The sequence below is a fragment of the Aphelocoma coerulescens genome, unplaced genomic scaffold, assembly GCF_041296385.1.
Source record: "Aphelocoma coerulescens isolate FSJ_1873_10779 unplaced genomic scaffold, UR_Acoe_1.0 HiC_scaffold_289, whole genome shotgun sequence".
NCBI lineage: Eukaryota > Metazoa > Chordata > Aves > Passeriformes > Corvidae > Aphelocoma > Aphelocoma coerulescens.
The window spans coordinates 132496-153567 of NW_027183633.1; the positions used below are offsets into that span (position 1 = coordinate 132496).

A 21072-nucleotide genomic window follows, 5' to 3' on the forward strand; every position below is an offset into this window, starting at 1 on the left:
AAAAAAAAATTCCCGAAGCCGGGATCCCTCAGCGGCCGCAAAATCGGGGCCGTTTTTCCCCGAAAAAAGGCAAAATAAGGAAGTTTTAATTAAAAAAAAAACATTAAAAAAAGGAGAATTCTTTTGGGGTTTTTTTTTTTCGGTTTTTTTTTTTTTTTGGGGAGATAAAAGGGCGGATTTGGGGATTTTTTTCCCAAAAAAGGGCAAGCCCGGGGGTCCCTCCCCCTCGCCCCCCCCCAAAAGGGGCCCCCGGGTCCCGACGCCCCTGACGGGGCCTCCCCTCCCCCCCCCCTCCCCCCGATCCCCCCCCCGCCCCCGCCCGGATTCGGAGCCGCTCCGGAGCCATGGAGGTAACGGGACCCCCCAAAACGCCCCAAAACGCCCCAAAACGCCCCAAAACGCCCCAAATCCAGCCCGGGAAGCCCCAAAAACCCCCCAAATCCACCCCGGGAAGCAAAAAATCCACCCCGAGAAACCCCAAATCCTTCAAATTCCCCCCAAATCCATCCCGGGACACCCAAATTCCCTCAAATTCCCCCCAAAATCCACCCCGAGAAGCCCCAAATTCCCTCAAATTCCCCCCAAATCCGTCCCGGGATACCCCAAATCCACCCTGAGAAACCCAAATCTTCCCGAATTCCCCCCAAATCCATCCCAGGACCCCCAAATTCCCTCAAATTCCCCCAAAATCCACCCCGAGAAACCCAAATCTGCCCGAATTCCCCCCAAATCCTCCCTGAGAACCCCAAATTCCCTCAAATTCCCCCCAAATCCATCCCGGGACACCCAAATTCCCTCAAATTCCCCCCAAAATCCACCCCGAGAGACCTAAATTCCCTCAAATTCCCCCCAAATCCACCTCGGGAAACCCAAAATCCCTCAAATCCACCCGAATTCCCCCCAAATCCACCCCCAGAACCCCAAATTCCCCCAAATTCCCCCCAAATCCACCTGATTTCCCCCAAATCCACCCCCAGAACCCCAAATTCCCCCAAATTCCCCCCAAATCCACCCGATTTCCCCCAAAATCCTCCCTGAGAACCCCCAAATCCATCCGAATTCCCCCCAAATCTGCCCGAATTCCCCCAAATCCACCCCGAGAGCCCCAAATTCCCTCAAATTCCCTCAAAATCCACCCCAAGAACCCCAAAATCGCCTCAAATTCCCCCAAAATCCAACCCAGGACCCCTCAAATCCCCCCAAATCTCCCAAATTCAACCCGGGAACCCCAAATCCGCCCGAATTCCCCCCAAAATCCACCCTGAGAGCCCCAAAATCCTTCAAATTCCCCCAAAATCCACCTCGGGAACCCCAAATCCTCCCGAATTCCCCCCAAATCCACCCCAAGAACCTCAAATTCCCCCAAAATCTGCCTGAATTCCCCCCAAATCCACTCGAATTTCCCCAAAATCCACCCCAAGAACCCCAAAATCCCTCAAATTCCCCCAAAATCCACCCTGAGAGCCCCAAATCCTCCCAAATTCCCCCCAAATCCTCCCTGAGAACCCCCAAAATCTTTCAAATTCCCCCCAAATCCATCCCGGGACCCCCCAAATTCCCTCAAATTCCCCCCAAATCCACCCCGAGAGCCCCAAATTTCCCCAAATCCACCCGATTTTCCCCAAAATCCTCCCTGAGAACCCCCAAAATCCTTCAAATTCCCCCAAAATCCAACCCAGGACCCCTCAAATCCCCCCAAATCTCCCAAATTCAACCCGGGAAGCCCCAAATCCGCCCGAATTCCCCCCAAAATCCTCCCTGAGAACCCCAAAATCCTTCAAATTCCCCCCAAATCCATCCCGGGATACCCCAAATCCACCCCAAGAACCCCAAATCTTCCCGAATTCCCCCCAAATCCACCTCGGGAACCCCAAATTCCCTCAAATTCCCCCCAAATCTGCCCGAATTTCCCCAAAATCCACCCAGAGAAACCCAAAATCGCCTCAAATTCCCCCCAAAATCCACCCTGAGAGCCCCAAATCCTCCCGAATTCCCCCCAAATCCTCCTGAATTCCCCCCAAATCCTCCCTGAGAGCCCCAAAATCCTTCAAATTCCCCCCAAATCCATCCCGGGACCCCCCAAATTCCCTCAAATCCCCCCAAATCTCCCAAATTCAACCCGGGAATCCCAAATCCGCCCGAATTCCCCCCAAAATCCACCCCGAGAGCCCCAAATTCCCTCAAATCCCCCCCAAATTCCCCCGAATTCCCCCCAAATCCCCCCTGACCCCCTCCCCCCGCGTCCCCTCCCAGTTCGTGGCCGTGGCGCTACTGGTGGCACTGGGGAGCCTGAGCCAGGGGCAGCCGATCGGGCCCCAGGGTGAGACTGGGAGGGACTGGGAGGGACTGGGAGGGACTGGGAGGGGATTGGGGGGGACTGGGAGGGACTGGGAGGGGATTGGGGGGGACTGGGATGGGATTGGGGGGGACTGGGATAAACTGGGAGGGACTGGGAGGGACTGGGAGGGGATTGGGGGGGACTGGGAGGGGACTGGGGGGATTGGGAGGGACTGGGATGAACTGGGAGGGACTGGGAGGAGATTGGGGGGGACTGGGATGGGATTGGGGGGGACTGGGAGGGGATTGGGAGGGACTGGGAGGGGATTGGGACGAACTGGGAGGGACTGGGAGGAGATTGGGAGGGGATTGGGGGGACTGGGAGGGGATTGAGGGGGACTGGGAGGGACTGGGGATACTGGGATGGGACTGGGATGAGACTGGGATGGGACTGGGATGGAACTGGGGATACTGGGACGGGACTGGGGCTACTGGGATGGGCCTCGGGATACTGGGAGGGACTGGGACAGGGCTGGGGACGCTGGGAAGGACTGGGACAGACTGGGATGGAACTGGGGATACTGGGAGAGAACTGGGCTGGAACTGGGGATACTGGGACAAAACTGGGACAGAACCGGGATGGAACCGGGATGGAACTGGGGATACTGGGACGGGACTGGGGCTACTGGGATGGGCCTGGGGATACTGGGAGGGACTGGGACGGGACTGGGGATACTGGGATGGAACTGGGACAGGGCTGGGGCTACTGGGATGGGACTGGGGATACTGGGGGGACTGGGACAGGGCTGGGGACACTGGGAAGGACTGGGGATACTGGGACGGGACTGGGGATACTGGGACGGGACTGGGACGGAACCAGGATGGAACTGGGATGGGACTGGGATGGAACTGGGAATACTGGGATGGGACAGGGGATACTGGGAGGGACTGGGGCTACTGAGATGGGACTGGGGATACTGGGACGGGACTGGGGATACTGGGATGGGACTGGGGATACTGGGACGGGACTGGGGATACTGGGACGGGACTGGGGATACTGGGACGAAACTGGGACGGAACCGGGATGGAACTGGGATGGCACTGGGGATACTGGGATGGAACTGGGACAGACTGGGGATACTGGGCCGGGACTGGGACAGGGTTGGGGACACTGGGCCGGGACTGGGTCGGAACTGGGAAGGACTGGGGATACTGGGACAGAACTGGGAATACTGGGCCGGGACTGGGATGGAACTGGGATGGAACTGGGGATACTGGGAGGGACTGGGACGGGACTGGGGATACTGGGACGGGACTGGGGTGGCACTGGGGATACTGGGACAGAACTGGGACAGACTGGGGACACTGGGCCGGGACTGGGATGGAACTGGGAAGGACTGGGGATACTGGGACAGAACTGGGAATACTGGGACGGAACTGGGATGGGACTGGGATGGAACTGGGGATACTGGGAGGGAACCGGGATGGCACTGGGGATACTGGGACGGGACTGGGGATACTGGGATGGGACTGGGATGGGACTGGGGATACTGGGAGGGAACTGGAAATACTGGGACGGGACTGGGACGGAACCGGGACGGGACTGGGACAGAACCGGGATGGAACTGGGCTGGGACTGGGATGGAACTGGGGATACTGGGAGGGACTGGGACGGGACTGGGGATACTGGGACGGAACTAGGACGGAACTGGGATGGGACTGGGACAGAACTGAGACAGGGCTGGGGACACTGGGAAGGACTGGGGATACTGGGAGGGACTGGGATGGGACTGGGGATACTGGGAACGGAACTGGGATGGAACTGGGACAGACTGGGATGGAACTGGGATGGAACGGGGGATACTGGGACAGAACTGGGACAGGGCTGGGGACACTGGGACGGGACTGGGGCTACTGGGATGGGACTGGGGATACTGGGGAGACTGGGACAGGGCTGGGGACACTGGGATGGGACTGGGGATACTGGGACGGGACTGGGACGGAACCGGGATGGAACTGGGATGGGACTGGGATGGAACTGGGGATACTGGGATGGGACAGGGGATACTGGGAGGGACTGGGGATACTGGGATGGGACTGGGGATACTGGGACGAAACTGGGACGGAACCGGGATGGAACTGGGACGGCACTGGGAATACTGGGACGGCACTGGGATGGCACTGGGGATACTGGGATGGGACTGGGGATACTGGGACAGAACTGGGACAGGGCTGGGGTGGAACTGGGGATACTGGGCCGGGACTGGGATGGAACTGGGAAGGACTGGGGATACTGGGACGGAACTGGGAATACTGGGACGGAACTGGGACGGAACTGGGGATACTGGGCCGGGACTGGGATGGAACTGGGAAGGACTGGGGATACTGGGACGGAACTGGGAATACTGGGACGGAACTGGGACGGAACTGGGAATACTGGGACGGAACTGGGATGGAACTGGGGATACTGGGACGGCACTGGGATGGCACTGGGGATACTGGGACGGGACTGGGGATACTGGGACGGCACTGGGATGGCACTGGGGATACTGGGACGGGACTGGGGATACTGGGACAGAACTGGGACGGGACTGGGGTGGAACTGGGGTGGAACTGGGGATACTGGGGCAGAACTGGGAATACTGGGACGGCACTGGGACGGCACTGGGGATACTGGGACAGAACTGGGACAGAACTGGCAACACGGGGCCGCACGGGGGGGGGGGGGAGGGGCGGGGCGGGGGTGTCGCAGCCCCGGCCCGGTGTGACCGGCACTGCCCCTCCCCCCACCCCTCCCCCTCCCCTCCCCCACCCCTCCCCTCCCCCCCCCCCAGCGCTGCCGCTGTGCCCGCCCCTCCCCCCCCGGGACTGCCAGGACGTGCACGCGGGGGGGGGCGCGCGCCGACGGCGTTTACCTGGTGTCCCCCGGGGGGGGCGGCCCCCCCGTGCCCGTCTACTGCGACATGAGCACCGAGGGCCACGTCTGGACGGTACCGCCCCTCCCCCACCCGGCCCTGCACCCCCCCCATCGCCCCTCCCCCACCCCCCCCAAAAAACCCCCCCATCGCCCCTCCCCCACCCGGCCCTGGACCCCCCCCCCGACCCCCCAAAAATCAGCCTTGAACAACCCCCGATCGCCCCTCCCCCACCCGGCCCTGAACCCCCCCATCGCCCCTCCCCCACCCCCCCAAAAAACCCCCCCATCGCCCCTCCCCCACCCCCCCCAAAATCGGCCATGAACAACCCCTGATCGCCCCTCCCCCACCGCCCCCCAAAAATCACACACACACCCCCGATCGCCCCTCCCCCACCCGGCACCGACACCCCCCCATCGCCCCTCCCCCACTCTCCAAAAACCCCCCGATGGCCCCTCCCCCATCCCCCAAAAAAAATCAGGCTTGAACCCCCCCATCGCCCCTCCCCCACCCGGCCCCCACACCCCCCCATCGCCCCTCCCCCACCCCCCGAAATCGGCCTTGAACAACCCCCCCATCGCCCCTCCCCCACCCCCCCCCAAAAACCCCCCCATCGCCCCTCCCCCACTCGGCCCTGAACCCCCCCATCGCCCCTCCCCCACCCCCCAAAATCGGCCATGAACAACCCCCCCATCGCCCCTCCCCCACCCGGCCCTGAACCCCCCCATCGCCCCTCCCCCCCCGCCCCCCAAAAATCACACACACACCCCCGATGGCCCCTCCCCCACCCCCCAAAACCCCCCATCGCCCCTCCCCCACCCGGCCCTGGATCCCCCCCCCGACCCCCCAAAAATCGGCCTTGAACCACCCCCCCATCGCCCCTCCCCCACCCGGCCCTGAACCCCCCCATCGCCCCTCCCCCACCCCCCAAAATCGGCCTTGAACCACCCCCCCATCACCCCTCCCCCACCCGGCACGGACACCCCCCCATCGCCCCTCCCCCACTCTCCAAAAACCCCCCGATGGCCCCTCCCCCACCCGGCCCTGAACCCCCCCATCGCCCCTCCCCCACCGCCCCCCAAAAATCACACACACACCCCCGATCGCCCCTCCCCCACCCGGCACCGACAGCCCCCATCGCCCCTCCCCCACCGCCCAAAAATCACACCCCACTCTCTCACCCCTCCCCCACCCCTTGCCCCTCCCCCATTCTCCCCTTCCCCTCCCCCACCCCAACCCCCTTTCCCCCCTTTTTCCTCACCCCTCCCCCACCTTATCTCCCCTCCCCCACCCCTCTCACCCCTCCCCCACCCCAACCCCTTCCCCCCTTTTTCCTCACCCCTCCCCCACCCCTTCCTGCCCCACCCTCTCACCCCTCTCACCCCTCCCCCACCCCTCTCACCCCTCCCCCACCCTCTCTCACCCCTCCCCCACCCTCTCACCCCTCTCACCCCTCCCCCACCCCTCTCACCCCTCTCACCCCTCCCCCACCCCTTCCTGCCCCTCCCCCCACTCCTTCCTGCCCCTCTCCCCGCCCCTCCCCCACCTTCTCACCCCTCCCCCACCCCTCTCCCACCCCTTCTTGCCCCTCCCCCACCCCTCTCCCCTCCCCCACCCCTTGCCCCTCCCCCATTCTCCCCTTCCCCTCCCCCACCTCCTTGCCCCTCCCCCACCCCAACCCCCATCCTCCCTTTTTCTCACCCCTCCCCCACCTTGTCTCCCCTCCCCCACCCCTTCCTGACCTCCCCCACCCCTCTCACCCCTCCCCCACCCTTCTGCCCCTCCCCCTCTCCTCTCACCCCTCCCCCACCCTTCTGCCCCTCCCCCTCTCCTCTCACCCCTCCCCCACCCCTCCCCCACCCCTCTCACCCCTCCCCCACCCCTTCCTGACCTCCCCCACCCCTCTCACCCCTCCCCCACCCCTCTCACCCCTCTCACCCCTCCCCCACCCGCACCTGCCCCTCCCCCACCCTCTCACCCCTCTCACCCCTCCCCCACCCCTCTCACCCCTCTCGCCCCTCCCCTCGCACCCCTCCCCCACCCCCTCACCCCTCCCCCACCCCTCTCACCCCTCTCACCCCTCCCCCACCCCTTCCTGCCCCTCCCCCCACTCCTTCCTGCCCTACCCCCGCCCCTCCCCCACCTTCTCACCCCTCCCCCATTTTCCTGCCCCACCCTCTCTCGCCCCTCCCCCACCCCTCTCACCTCTCTCACCCCACCCCTCCCCCTCCCCCCCCCGCCCCTCCCCCCAGGTGTTCCAGAAGCGTTTCAACGGCTCCGTCAGTTTTTTCCGCGGCTGGAACGATTACCGCTCCGGCTTCGGCCGCGCCGACGGCGAGTACTGGCTGGGTACGGCCCGCCAGACACTACCGACCAGTATGGACCAGTATAGACCAGTATAGAGCAGTACGGAGCAGTACGGACCAGTATGGACCAGTACGGACCAGTACGGACCAGTATAGACCAGTATAGAGCAGTACGGAGCAGTACGGACCAGTATGGACCAGTATAGAGCAGTATGGACCTGTATAGAGCAGTACGGACCAGTGTAGACCAGTACGGACCAGTATGGACCAGTATAGACCAGTATAGAGCAGTACGGACCAGTACTGACCTGTATAGAGCAGTACGGACCAGTACCGACCAGTATGGACCAGTATAGAGCAGTACGGAGCAGTATGGACATGTATGGACCTGTATGGACCAGTACGGACCAGTACGGACCAGTACAGACCAGTATAGACCAGTATAGACCACTATAGACCGCTGTAGACCAGTACAGACAGTATAGACCAGTTCCAACCAGTATAGACCAGTATAGACCAGTACAAGCCAGTACACACCAGTACACACCAGTATAGACCACTGTAGACCAGTACTGACCAGTGCCAACCAGTGCCAACCAGTATAGACCAGTACTGACCAGTTCTAACCAATACTGCCCCCTGAGTGACCCCTGAGTGACCCCTGAGTGACCCCTGACCCCTGAGTGACCCCTGAGTGACCCCTGGCTGACCTCTGACCCCTGAGTGACCCCTGAGTGACCCCTGACCCCTGAGTGACCCCTGAGTGACCCCTGAGTGACCCCTGAATGACCCCTGACCCCCCTCTGACCCCTCTGTGACCCCCCCAGGCCTGCAGACCCTGGCCCTGCTGACCCTCCAGGCCCCCTGAGTGACCCCTGAGTGACCCCTGAGTGACCCCTGACCCCTGAGTGGACCCTGAGTGACCCCTGACCCTGAGTGACCCCTGAGTGACCCCTGGGTGACCCCTGAGTGACCCCTGACCCCTCTATGACCCCTGAGTGACCTCTGACCCCTCTGTGACCCCCAGGCCTGCAGACCCTGGCCCTGCTGACCCTCCAGGCCCTCTGAGTGACCTCTGAGTGACCCCTCTATGAACCCTGAGTGACCCCTGAGTGACCCCTGAGTGACCCCTGACCCCTCTGTGACCCCCGACCCCTCTGTGACCCCCCCAGGCCTGCAGACCCTGGCCCTGCTGACCCTCCAGGCCCCCTGAGTGACCCCTGAGTGACCCCTGAGTGACCCCTGACCCCTCTGTAACCCCTGACTGACCCCTGAGTGACCCCTGAGTGACCCCCGACCCCCCTCTGACCCCTCTGTGACCCCCCCAGGCCTGCAGACCCTGGCCCTGCTGACCCTCCAGGCCCCCTGAGTGACCCCTGAGTGACCCCTGAGTGACCCCTGACCCCTGAGTGACCCCTGAGTGACCCCTGGCTGACCTCTGACCCCTGAGTGGACCCTGAGTGACCCCTGACCCTGAGTGACCCCTGAGTGACCCCTGGGTGACCCCTGAGTGACCCCTGACCCCTCTATGACCCCTGAGTGACCTCTGACCCCTCTGTGACCCCCAGGCCTGCAGACCCTGGCCCTGCTGACCCTCCAGGCCCTCTGAGTGACCTCTGAGTGACCCCTGAGTGACCCCTGAGTGACCCCTGACCCCTGAGTGACCCCTGACCCCTCTGTGACCCCCCCCAGGCCTGCAGACCCTGGCCCTGCTGACCCTCCAGGCCCGCTACGAGCTGCGGGTGGAGCTGGAGGACTTCGAGAACAACTCGGCCGCGGCCACCTACGGCTCCTTCGCGCTGTCGCCCACGGCCGTGAGCGCCGAGGAGGACGGCTACGCCCTGCACGTGGACGGCTTCGTGGACGGCGGCGCCGGTCAGCGGCCGGGGGGGGCGCGGCGCAGGGGGCAACCGAGTCAATGGGGGTCAAGGGAGGTCATGGGGAGGTCAATGGGGTCAATGGGGTCATGGTGGGGGTCAACCAAGTCAATGGGGGTCAAGGGAGGTCATGGGGAGGGTCCATGGGGTCAATGGGGTCAATGGGGTCATGGTGGGGGGCAACCGAGTCAATGGGGGTCAAGGGAGGCCATGGGGAGGGTCCATGGGGTCAATGGGGTCAATGGGGTCATGGTGGGGGGCAACCAAGTCAATGGGGGTCAAGGGAGGTCATGGGAAGGTCAATGGGGTCATTCTGGTGGTCAATGGGGTCATTGAGGGGTCATCGGGGGTCAAGCAGGTCAAGGGCGGCCATGGGGAGGTCAATGGGGTCAATGGGGTCAATGGGGTCATGGTGGGGGGCAACGGTGGTCAACCAAGTCAATGGGGGTCAACAAGGCCAAGGTCAACCATGGGAGGGTCAATGGGGTCATCATGGTGGTCAATGGGGTCATTAAGGGGTCATCGGGGGTCAAGCAGGTCAAGGGCGGCCATGGGGAGGGTCCATGGGGTCAATGGGGTCATGGGGAGGGTCCATGGGGTCAATGGGGTCAATGGGGTCATGGTGGGGGTCAACGGTGGTCAACGAAGTCAAGGTCAACCATGGGAGGGTCAATGGGGTCATCATGGGGTCAACTGAGTCAAGGTCAAGCATGGGAGGGTCAATGGGGTCAATGGGGTCATGGTGTGGGTCAACCAAGTCAATGGGGGTCAAGCAGGTCAAGGGAGGCCATGGGAGGGTCAATGGGGTCAATGGGGTCAATGGGGTCATGGTGGGGGGCAACCGAGTCAATGGGGGTCAAGGGAGGCCATGGGGAGGGTCCATGGGGTCAATGGGGTCATGGTGGGGGTCAACGGTGGTCAACGAAGTCAAGGTCAACCATGGGAGGGTCAATGGGGTCATCATGGGGTCAACTGAGTCAAGGTCAACCATGGGAGGGTCAATGGGGTCAATGAGGTCATGGTGGGGGGCAACCAAGTCAAGAAGGTCAAGGGAGGCCATGGGGAGGGTCCATGGGGTCAATGGGGTCATTGAGGGGGTCAACGGTGGTCAACGAAGTCAAGGTCAAGCATGGGAGGGTCAATGGGGTCATCATGGTGGTCAATGGGGCCATTGAGGGGGTCATTGGGGGTCAAGCAGGTCAAGGACGGCCATGGGAAGGTCAGTGGGGTCAATGGGGTCATTGAGGGGTCATCGGGGGTCGAGCAGGTCAAGGGCGACCATGGGGAGGGTCCATGGGGTCAATGGGGTCATGGTGGGGGGCAACGGTGGTCAACGAAGTCAAGGTCGACCAAGTCAAGGTCAACCATGGGAGGGTCAATGGGGTCATCATGGGGTCAACCGAGTCAAGGTCAAGCATGGGAGGGTCAATGGGGTCAATGAGGTCATGGTGGGGGTCAACCAAGTCAAGGAGGTCAAGGGAGGCCATGGGGAGGGTCCATGGGGTCAATGGGGTCATTGAGGGGGTCAACGGTGGTCAACGAAGTCAAGGTCAACCAAGTCAAGGTCAAGCAAGTCAAGGTCAAGCATGAGAGGGTCAATGGGGTCATTGAGGGGTCATCGGGGGTCAAGCAGGTCAAGGGTGACCATGGGGAGGTCAATGGGGTCAATGGGGTCATGGTGGGGGTCAACCAAGTCAATTGGGGTCAACAAGGCCAAGGTCGACCATGGGAGGGTCAATGGGGTCATCATGGGGGTCAATGGGGTCATTGAGGGGTCATCAGGGGTCAAGCAGGTCAAGGGCAGCCATGGGAGGGTCCATGGGGTCAATGGGGTCATTGAGGGGGTCAACCGAGTCAATGGGGGTCAAGGGAGGTCATGGGGAGGGTCAATGGGGCCATCCTGGGGGTCAATGGGGTCATGGTGGGGGGCAACTGAGTCAATGGGGGTCAAGGGAGGTCATGGAGAGGGTCAATGGGGTCAATGGGGTCATGGTGGGGGTCAACGGTGGTCAACGAAGTCAAGGTCAACCATGGGAGGGTCAATGGGGTCATCATGGGGGTCAATGGGCCCATCCTGGTGGCCAACGGGCTCACTGTGGGTGGCCAACGCGCCCATCCCGGTGGCCAACATGCCCATCCCGGTGCTCAACGCGCCCATCCCGGTGCTCAACGCGCCCATCCCAGTGACCAACACACCCATCCCGCTGGCCAACGCGCCCATCCCGCTGGCCAACGCGCCCATCCCAGTGGCCAACACACCCATCCCAGTGACCAACGCGCCCATCCCGGTGCCGTCCCTCACCGCCTCCCCCTCCCCCCCCCCCCCTCGGCGCAGGCGACTCGCTGAGTTACCACAACGGGCAGAAATTCTCCACCTTCGACCGCGACCAGGACCTGTTCGCCCAGAACTGCGCCGCGCTCTCCTCGGGGGCCTGGTGGTTCCGCAGTTGCCACTTCTCCAACCTCAACGGCTTCTACCTGGCCGGGCCCCACCTCTCCTACGCCAACGGCATCAACTGGGCCCAGTGGAAGGGCTTCTACTACTCCCTGAAGCGCAGCGAGATGAAGATCCGGCGCCTCTGAGCGGCCGCGCCCCGCGTGGACCCCTCCCCCCCCCCCACCGCCCCTCCCCCACCCCCCCCCAATAAAGGCCAGGCCTTGATTGCTCCGTGGGGTTCGGGGGTGGTGGAACGGCTCGTGGAGGGGGGGTTTTGGGGGGGGGGGGTTGAGGAGTTTTGGGGTCTGGGAGGTCACTCGGTCACGTCCTCGTTGTTAATTGGGTGGTTGGTTAATTAATGGAGGGGGTGGGGGTGGTGGAACATCTCGGGGGGGTTCCTGGGGGTCATTTCTGGGTGGGATTTTGGGGGGGGTTTGAGGAGTTTTGGGGTCTGGGAGGTCACTCGGTAACGTCCTCGTTGTTAATTGGGTGGTTGGTTAATTAATGGAGGGGTTGGGGGTGGTGGAACATCTCGGGGGGGTTCCTGGGGGGGGATTTTGGGGTCTTGGGGGTCACTTTGGGGGGAGTTTGAGGAGTTTTGGGGTCTGGGAGGTCACTCGGTCGTGTCCTCGTTGTTAATTGGGTCATTTGTTAATTAATGGAGGGGTTGGGGGTGGTGGAACATCTCGGGGGGGTTCCTCAGGGGGGATTTTGGGGGGATTTTGAGGAGTTTTGGGGTCTGGGAGGTCACTCGGTCGTGTCCTCGTTGTTAATTGGGTCATTTGTTAATTAATGGAGGGGGTGGGGGTGGTGGAACATCTCGGGGGGGTTCCTCGGGGGGGGATTTTGGGGGGATTTTGAGGAGTTTTGGGGTCTGGGAGGTCACTCGGTAACGTCCTCGTTGTTAATTGGGTCATTTGTTAATTAATGGAGGGGTTGGGGGGGTGGTGGAACATCTCGGGGGGGTTCCTTAGGGGCCATTTTGGGGGGAGTTTTGGGGTCGGGGGGGCCACTTTGGGGGGATTTTGAGGAGTTTTGGGGTCTGGGAGGTCACTCGGTCACGTCCTCGTTGTTAATTGGGTCATTTGTTAATTAATGGAGGGGTTGGGGGTGGTGGAACATCTCGGGGGGGTTCCTCGGGGGGGACTTTTGGAGGGGATTTGGGGAATTTTGGGGTCTGGGGGGGGTGGCATCAGCCCCTCCCCCACCCTAATTAGCTCTGCCGTTAATTAATCAATTTCTGACCCCAAATTCCCAATTTTCTGCTCCAAATGCCCAATTTTCAACCCCAAATTCCCCATTTTTCGCCCCCAAATTGCCACTTTCTGACCCCAAATTCCCCATTTTTCACCCCAAACTCCCCTCGCTGCCCCCAAACTCCCAATTTTTGACCCCAAATTCCCATTTTTAACCCCAAAATCCCTTTTCTGACCCCAAATTCCCCATTTTTCACCCCAAATTCCCAATTTCCGACCCCAAATTCCCCCTTTTTCACCCCAAACTCCCTTTTCTGACTCCAAATTCCCCCTTTCCCACCCAAAATTCCCCATTTCTGACCCCAAATTCCCCCTTTTTCACCCCAAATTCCCCATTTTTCACCCCAAATCCCCATTTCTGACCCCAAATTCCCAATTTTTCTGTTAAAATCCCCTTTTCTGACCCCAAATTCCCCTTTTTCACCCCAAATCCCCAATTTCCGATCCCAAATTCCCCCTTTTTCGCCCCAAATTCCCCTCTCTGACCCCAAATTCCCCATTTCTGACCCCAAATTCCCCATTTTTCACCCCAAATCCCCAATTTCCGACCCCAAATTCCCCCTTTTTCGCCCCAAATTCCCCTCCGGCCCCGGGGGGGTTTCCCGGGGATTCCCGGGGGGATTTCCCGGGGTTCCCCTCCCCCCCCCGTGACGTCACCGCGGCGCCTCCGGACTTTGCCCCCCCCGGAGGCGATGGAGGCGCTGCGGTACCGGGGGGGGGGAGGGGAATTTGGGGCATTTTGGGGCATTTTGGGGCATTTTGGGGGATTTGGGAGGCGCTGGGAGGCTCCGGAGAGGATTTGGGGGAATTTGGGGGGAATTTGGGGGCGAATTTGGGACATTTTGGGGGGATTTGGGGGGATTTGAGGGGGCTGGGAGGGTCCGGGCGGGATTTGGGGCATTTTGGGGCATTTTGGGGATTTGGGAGGCGCTGGGAGGGTCCGGAGAGGATTTGGGGGAATTTGGGGGGGGATTTGGGGCGAATTTGGGGCATTTTGGGGGGATTTAGGGGCATTTTGGGGGATTTGGGAGGCGCTGGGAGGCTTCGGAGAGGATTTGGGGGAATTTGGGGGGAATTTGGGGCGAATTTGGGACATTTTGGGGGGATTTGGGGGGATTTGAGGGGGCTGGGAGGGTCCGGAGAGGATTTGGGGGCATTTTGAGGGGATTTGGGGCGAATTTGGGGCATTTTGGGGGGATTTAGGGGGGATTTGGGGGATTTGGGGGGGCGCTGGGAGGGTCCGGAGAGGATTTGGGGCATTTTGGGGGGATTTGGGGCGAATTTGGGGCATTTTGGGGGGGATTTAGGGGGATTTGGGGCAATTTGGGGCGAATTTGGGGCACTTTGGGGGATTTTGGGGCGAATTTGGGGCAATTTTGGGGGATTTTAGGGCGAATTTGGGGCATTTTGGGGCCTTTTTGGGGGAGCTGTGAGGGTCCGGGGGGGGATTTGTGGCGAATTTGGGGCATTTTGGGGCATTTAGGGGGGCGCTGGGAGGCTCCGGAGAGGATTTGGGGGAATTTTGGGGGGATTTGGGGCGAATTTGGGACATTTTGGGGGATTTGGGGGGATTTGAGAGATCTGGGAGGGTCTAGGCGGGATTTGGGGGGAGTTTTGGGGGATTTTGGGCGAATTTGGGCATTTTGGGGAATTTAGGGGGGATTTGGGGCATTTGGGGGGGCGCTGGGAGGGTCCGGGGGGGATTTGGGGCGAATTTGGGGCATTTTGGGGGGGTTTGGGGGGATTTGAGGGCGCTGGGAGGGTCCGGAGAGGATTTGGGGGAATTTTGGGGGGATTTGGGGCGAATTTGGGGCATTTTGGGGGATTTGAGTGAATTTCCGGGGGATTTGGGGTCTCTGGGGGTGATTTTGGGGCGTTTTTTGGGGGTAATTTTGGGGTGATTTTGGGGCCTTTTTGAGGCGATTTTGGGGCGTTTTTTGGGGCCTTTTGGGGCCTTTTTGAGGTGAATTTTGGGGCGATTTTGGCGCTTTTTTTTGGGGCGATTTTGAGGTGACTTTGGGGCCTTTTTGAGGTGATTTTGGGGCGATTTTGGGGGTGATTTTTGGGGTGGTTTTTGGGGGGGGGGTCTCTCTCCCCTTCCCCCTGACGCCCCCTCCCCCACCCAGAGCCGTGGCCCGGCGCCTTTGGGGCCCCTCCCCCCGCCCCCTCCCCCACCCCCGCGCGCCCTTCTGGGTCAGCCCCGGGCTGGGGGGGGAGGGGCGGCCCCGGGGGGTCCTGGCGGCGACTTTGGGGAGCTGCGCGAGCAGGTGGGGGACCCCCCCCCCCCGTTAATTAACCCTAATTAACGCCAATCACCCCGAATTTAACGCTAATTTATGCTGATTTATGCTGATTTATGCTAATCGACCCCTGAAATCCCCCCCAAACCCCCCCCCCCGCTCCTCAGTTCCCTCCCAAATGCCCCCAAATCCCCCCTTTTTCCCCCCAAAATCCCACCGGGTTTCCCCCCAAAACCTCCCCCGAAACCCCAATTCCCCCCCCAAAAATCCCATTTTTTCCCCAAATCTCCCAAAATCCCCCCAAAATTCCTTTTTGTCCTCCCCTTTCCCTGCCCCAAAATCCCCCCCGAAGTCCCGAAATTCCCCCTTAAATCCCCCAAATCCCCCCAAAATCCCCCCAAATCTCCCCTAAATCCCCAAAATCCTCCCAAATCTCCCAAAATTTCCTCTAAACCCCCCAAATCCTCCCTAAATCTCCCCAAATCCCCCCAAATCCTCCCAAATTCCCTCTCACCCCCCCAAATTCCCCCCAAATCTCCCATAAATCCCCCTAAATCTCCCCAAAATTCCCCAAATCCCCCCCAAATCCTCCCCAAAATCCCCCAAATCCCCCCCAACTCCCCCCAAATTCCCTCTCACCCCCCCAAATCCCCCCAAGTCCCCTCAATATGCCCCAAAAAATCCCCCAAATCCCCCCAAATTCCCTCTCAGCCCCCCAAATCCTCCCCAAATCCCCCCACATCCCTCCAAAATCCACCAAATCCCCCAAAATCCCCCAAATCCCTCCAAATCCCCCCTAATCCCCCCAAAATCCCCCAAATCCCCCCAAATCGCCCTCAATCCCCCAAAATCCCTCTCACCCCCCAAATCTCCCCTAAATCCCCCGAAATCTCCCCAAAATTCCCCAAATCCCCCCAAATTCCCTCTCACACCCCCCAAATCTCTCCCAAATCCCCCCCAAACCCCCCCAAATCTCCCCAAATCCCCCCCCAATTCTCTCTCACCCCCCCAAATCCCCCCAAATCCCCCAAATCCCCCAAAATCCCCCCAAAATTCCCCCTAATCCCCCCAAAATCCCCCAAATTCCCCCAAATCCCCCCAAATCCCCCCAAATTCCCTCTCACCCCCCCCCCAAAATCCCCCCCACCCCCCCAGGCGGGCTCGGTCCTGGGGCTGCCCCTCCCCCTCTCTCGCTGGTGGTGGCCGAGGACGGGACCCTGGTGGAGGACGAGGCGTTTTTTGGGACCCTCCCCCCCCACACCCCCTGCTGGCCCTGGGGCCGGGGCAGCGCTGGGAGCCCCCCGAGGTGAGACCCCCGCCCCAAAAATCCCCCAAAGGAGCCCCCGAAACGGCCCGAAATCGCCAAAACCGCCCCAAAACCGCCCCGAAACGGCCCGAAATCGCCAAAAACCGCCCCAAAACCGCCCCGAAAATGCCCGAAATCGCCAAAAACCGCCCCCAAAACCGCCCCGAAAATGCCCAAATCCCCCCGAAACGGCCCCAAACCACCAAGAAATGTCCTAAAACCACCCAAAAACAACCAAAATCCCTCAAAACTGTCCAAAGCCGCCAAAATCCCCCCAAAACTGCCCCAAAACGGCCCAAAACCACCAAGAAATGCCCTAAAACCGCCCAAAAACCACCAAAATCCCCCCAAAACCACCCCAAAACCACCAAAAAACGCCCCCAAACCATCAAAATCCCCCAAAACTGCCCCAAAACCGCCAAAATCCCCCCGAAACTGCCCCAAAACGGCCAAAACCACCAAGAAATGCCCGAAAACCTCCCCGAAAGCACCAAAATCCCCCAAAGGAGCCCCGAAACGGCCCCCGAAACTGCCCCAAAATCGCCAAAACCGCCCCAAAATTGCCAAAAACCGCCCCAAAATCGCCAAAAAACGCCCTAAAACCGCCCCCGAAAATGCCCAAATCCCCCCAAAACTGCCCCAAAATGCAAATCCCCCCAAAACTGCCCCAAAATGCCCCAAAACCACCAAGAAATGCCCTAAAACCGCTCCAAAACCTCCAAAATCCCCCCAAAACCCCTCTAAGACCCCCCCAAACACCCCAAAATTCCCCCAAACCCCTCTAAGACCCCCCCAAACCCCCCAAAATCCCCCAAAACCCCCTCTAAAACCCCCCAAAATCCCCCAAACTTCTCTAAGACCCCCCCAAGCCCCCCAAAATCCCCCCAAAACTTCTCTAAGACCCCCCCCAAACCCCCAAAAACCTCTCTAAGACCCCCCAAGCCCCCAAAACCCCCAAAACCCCCTTTAAGACCCCCCAAAATCCCCCCCAAACTTCTCTAAGGCCCCCGCAAATCCCCCAAATCCCCCCCAAACCCCCCAAAATCCCCCCAAAACTTCTCTAAGACCCCCCCAAACCCTCTAAGACCCCCCAAAATCCCCTCCAAACCCCTCTAAGACCCCCCAAGCTCCCCAGATCCCCCCTAAACCCCCTCTAAGACCCCCCCCAACCCCCCAAAATCCCCTCAAAACCCCCTCTAAGACCCCCCAAGCCCCCAAAACCCCCTTTAAGACCCCCCAAAATCCCCCCCAAACTTCTCTAAGGACCCCCTCAACCCCCCCAAATCCCCCCAAACCCCCCAAAATCCCCCCAAAACCCCTCTAAGACCCCCCAAATCCCCCCAAAACTTCTCTAAGACCCCCCAAACCCCTCTAAGCCCCACCCAAACCCCTCTAAAACCCCCCAAAATCCCCCCAAACCCCTCTAAGACCCCCCCAAACCCCCCAAAATCCCCCAAATCTTCTCTAAGGCTTCCCCAACCCCCCCAAAATCCCCCCAGCACCCCCCTCTGACGCCCCTCCCCCCCTCTCCCCGCAGGCCGGGGGGCTCCCCCCGCGCTGGAGCTGGGGGGGGGTCCCGGGGGGGGTCCCCGAGGGTCCCCCCGAGGTTGCCCGGCTGTCCCTGCTGGTGGCCAAGGACGACCCCCGCGGGCGGCTGCGGCTCTCGGCCCAAATCCGGGGGGTCCGCTGGGAGCTGGGGGGGCTCGGCCCCGAGCGGCTGCTGAGGTACGGGGGGGGGGGGGGAAGGGATCCCCAAAAAAAACCCCCCCAAATCTGCCCCAAAATCCACCCGAATCGCCCCAAAATCTGCCCCAAATTCCACCCGAATCGCCTCAAAAATCCCCCCAAAATCTGCCCCAAAATCCACCAAAATCTGCCCCAAATTCCACCCGAATTGCCTCAAAAATCCCCTCAAAATCTGCCCCAAAATCCACCAAAATCTGCCCCAAATTCCACCGAATCACCCCAAAAATCCTCTCAAAATCCAACCCAAAATCCACCAAAATCTGCCTCAAATTCCACCCGAATCACCCCAAAATCCCCCTCAAAATCTGCCCCAAATTCCACCCGAATCGCCCTCAAAAATCCCCCCAAAATCTCACCCAAATTCCAGCCCCAAATCCCCCCCAAAGCCCCCCCAAAATGTTCCCCAAATTCCACCCGAATCCGCCCCAAAATCGCCCCAAAATCTGCTCCAAATATCCACCCAAATCACCCCAAAATCTGTCCCAAATTCCACCCGAATCACCTCAAAAATCCTCTCAAAATCTGCCCCAAAATCCACCAAAATCTGCCCCAAATTCCACCTGAATCACCCCAAAAATCCTCTCAAAATCTGCCCCAAAATCGCCCCCAAAATCTGCTCCAAAATCCACCCAAATCACCCCAAAATCTGTCCCAAATTCCACCCGAATCACCCCAAAAATCCTCTCAAAATCTGCCCCAAAATCCACCAAAATCTGCCCCAAATTCCACCTGAATCACCCCCAAAAATCCTCTCAAAATCTGCCCCAAAATCCACCAAAATCTGCCCCAAATTCCACCCGAATCACCCCAAAAATCCCCCTCAAAATCTGCCCCAAATTCCACCCGAATCGGCTCAAAAATCCCCCCCAAAATCCAACCCCAAATCCTGCCAAATCTCACCCAAATTCCAGCCCCAAATCCGCCCAAATCCCACCCCAAAATCCCCCCAAAATCCCCCCAAAATCTGCCCCAAATCCCTCAAAATCTGCCCCAAATTCCACCTGAATCACCCCAAAATCTGCCCGAAAATCCACCTGAATCGCCCCAAAATCTGCCCCAAATTCCACCCGAATCGCCTCAAAAATCCCCTCAAAATCTGCCCCAAAATCCACCAAAATCTGCCCCAAATTCCACCCGAATCACCCAAAATTCCCCTCAAAATCTGCCCCAAATTCCACCCGAATCGCCTCAAAAATCCCCCCAAAATCTCACACCCAAATTCCAGCCCCAAATCCCCCCCAAAGCCCCCCCAAAATGTTCCCCAAATTCCACCCGAATCCGCCCCAAAATCGCCCCAAAATCGCCCCAAAATCTGCTCCAAAATCCACCCAAATCGCCCCAAAATCTGCCCCAAAATCCACCCGAATCGCCCCAAAAATCCCCCAAAATCCAACCCCAAATCCTGCCAAATTCTCACCCAAATTCCAGCCCCAAATCCGCCCAAATCCCACCCAAAAATCCCCCCAAAATGCCCCCAAAATCCCCCCAAAATCTGCCCCAAATCCCCTCAAAATCTGCCCCAAAATCCACCCGAATCGCCCCAAAATCGGCCCCAAATTCCACCCGAATCGCCCCAAAAATCCCCTCAAAATCTGCCCCAAAATCCACCCAAATCACCCCAAAATCGGCCCCAAATTCCACCCGAATCGCCTCAAAAATCCCCCAAAATCTCACCCAAATTCCAGCCCCAAATCCCCCCAAAATCTGCCCCAAAATCCACCCAAATCACCCCAAATTCTGCCCCAAATCACCCCAAAATCCCACCCAAATCCAACCCCAAATCAGCCCAAATCCTCCAAAAAATCTCCCCAAAATCTCCCCCCAAAATCTGCCACCAAATGTCCCCGAATTCCACCGGAATCACCCCAAAAATCACTCCAAAATCTGCCCTAAATCCCGCCAAATTCTCACCCAAATTCCAGCCCCAAATCCCCCCAAAATCCCACCCAAAATCTGCCCCAAATCAGCCCAAATCCCACCCAAAAATCCCCCCAAAATGCCCCAAAATCTGCCCCAAATGTCCCCGAATTCCACCCCCGAATCACCCCAAAAATCCCTCAAAATCTGCCCCAAATCCCACCCGAATCACCCCCAAAAGTCCCCCCAAAATCCCCCCAAAATGTTCCCAAATTCCACCCGAATCCGTCCCAAAATCGCCCCAAAATCTGCCCCAAAATCCACCCAAATCCCCCCAAAATCTGCCCCAAATCACACCCCAAAATCTCACCCAAATTCCAGCCCCAAATCCCCCAAAATCTGCCCCAAAATCCACCCAAATCACCCCAAAATCTGCTCCAAATTCCACCCGAATCACCCCCAAAAATCCCCAAATCTGCTCCAAATCCGCCAAATTCTCACCCAAAATCTGACCCAAATTCCACCTGAATCACCCCAAAAATCCCCCCAAAATCTGCCCCAAATCCCCCCCAAATCCACCCAAATTTCAGCCCCAAATCCCCCCAAAATCTGTTCCAAATTCCACCCAAATCCCCCAAAATCTGCCCCCGGGGTGATTTCGGGTTGGTTTTTGGTTTTTTGGGTTTTTTTTGGGTTTTTTTGGGTGTTTTTCGGGGTGGATTTTGGGGTGTTTTTTGGGGTGATTTTCGGGGTGTTTTTTGGGGTGATTTCGGGGTGTTTTTTGGGGTGGATTTCGGGGTGTTTTTTGGGGTTTTGGGTTGTTTTTTGGGGTTTTTTTGGGGTGATTTCGGGGTT

General features: G+C 59.7%; 1 protein-coding gene across 1 annotated transcript; it reads left to right on the plus strand.

The window, feature by feature from the left end:
• The first annotated feature begins 312 nt into the window (after positions 1–312).
• Positions 313–11995, plus strand: LOC138101411 (microfibril-associated glycoprotein 4-like). The gene is given in 7 exon segments (XM_068999215.1): positions 313–350; positions 2254–2320; positions 5112–5164; positions 5166–5267; positions 7445–7541; positions 9191–9373; positions 11711–11995. Coding segments are annotated over 7 exon segments (756 nt in total). The 5' UTR covers positions 313–344; the 3' UTR covers positions 11959–11995.
• The last annotated feature ends 9077 nt before the right edge of the window (positions 11996–21072 follow it).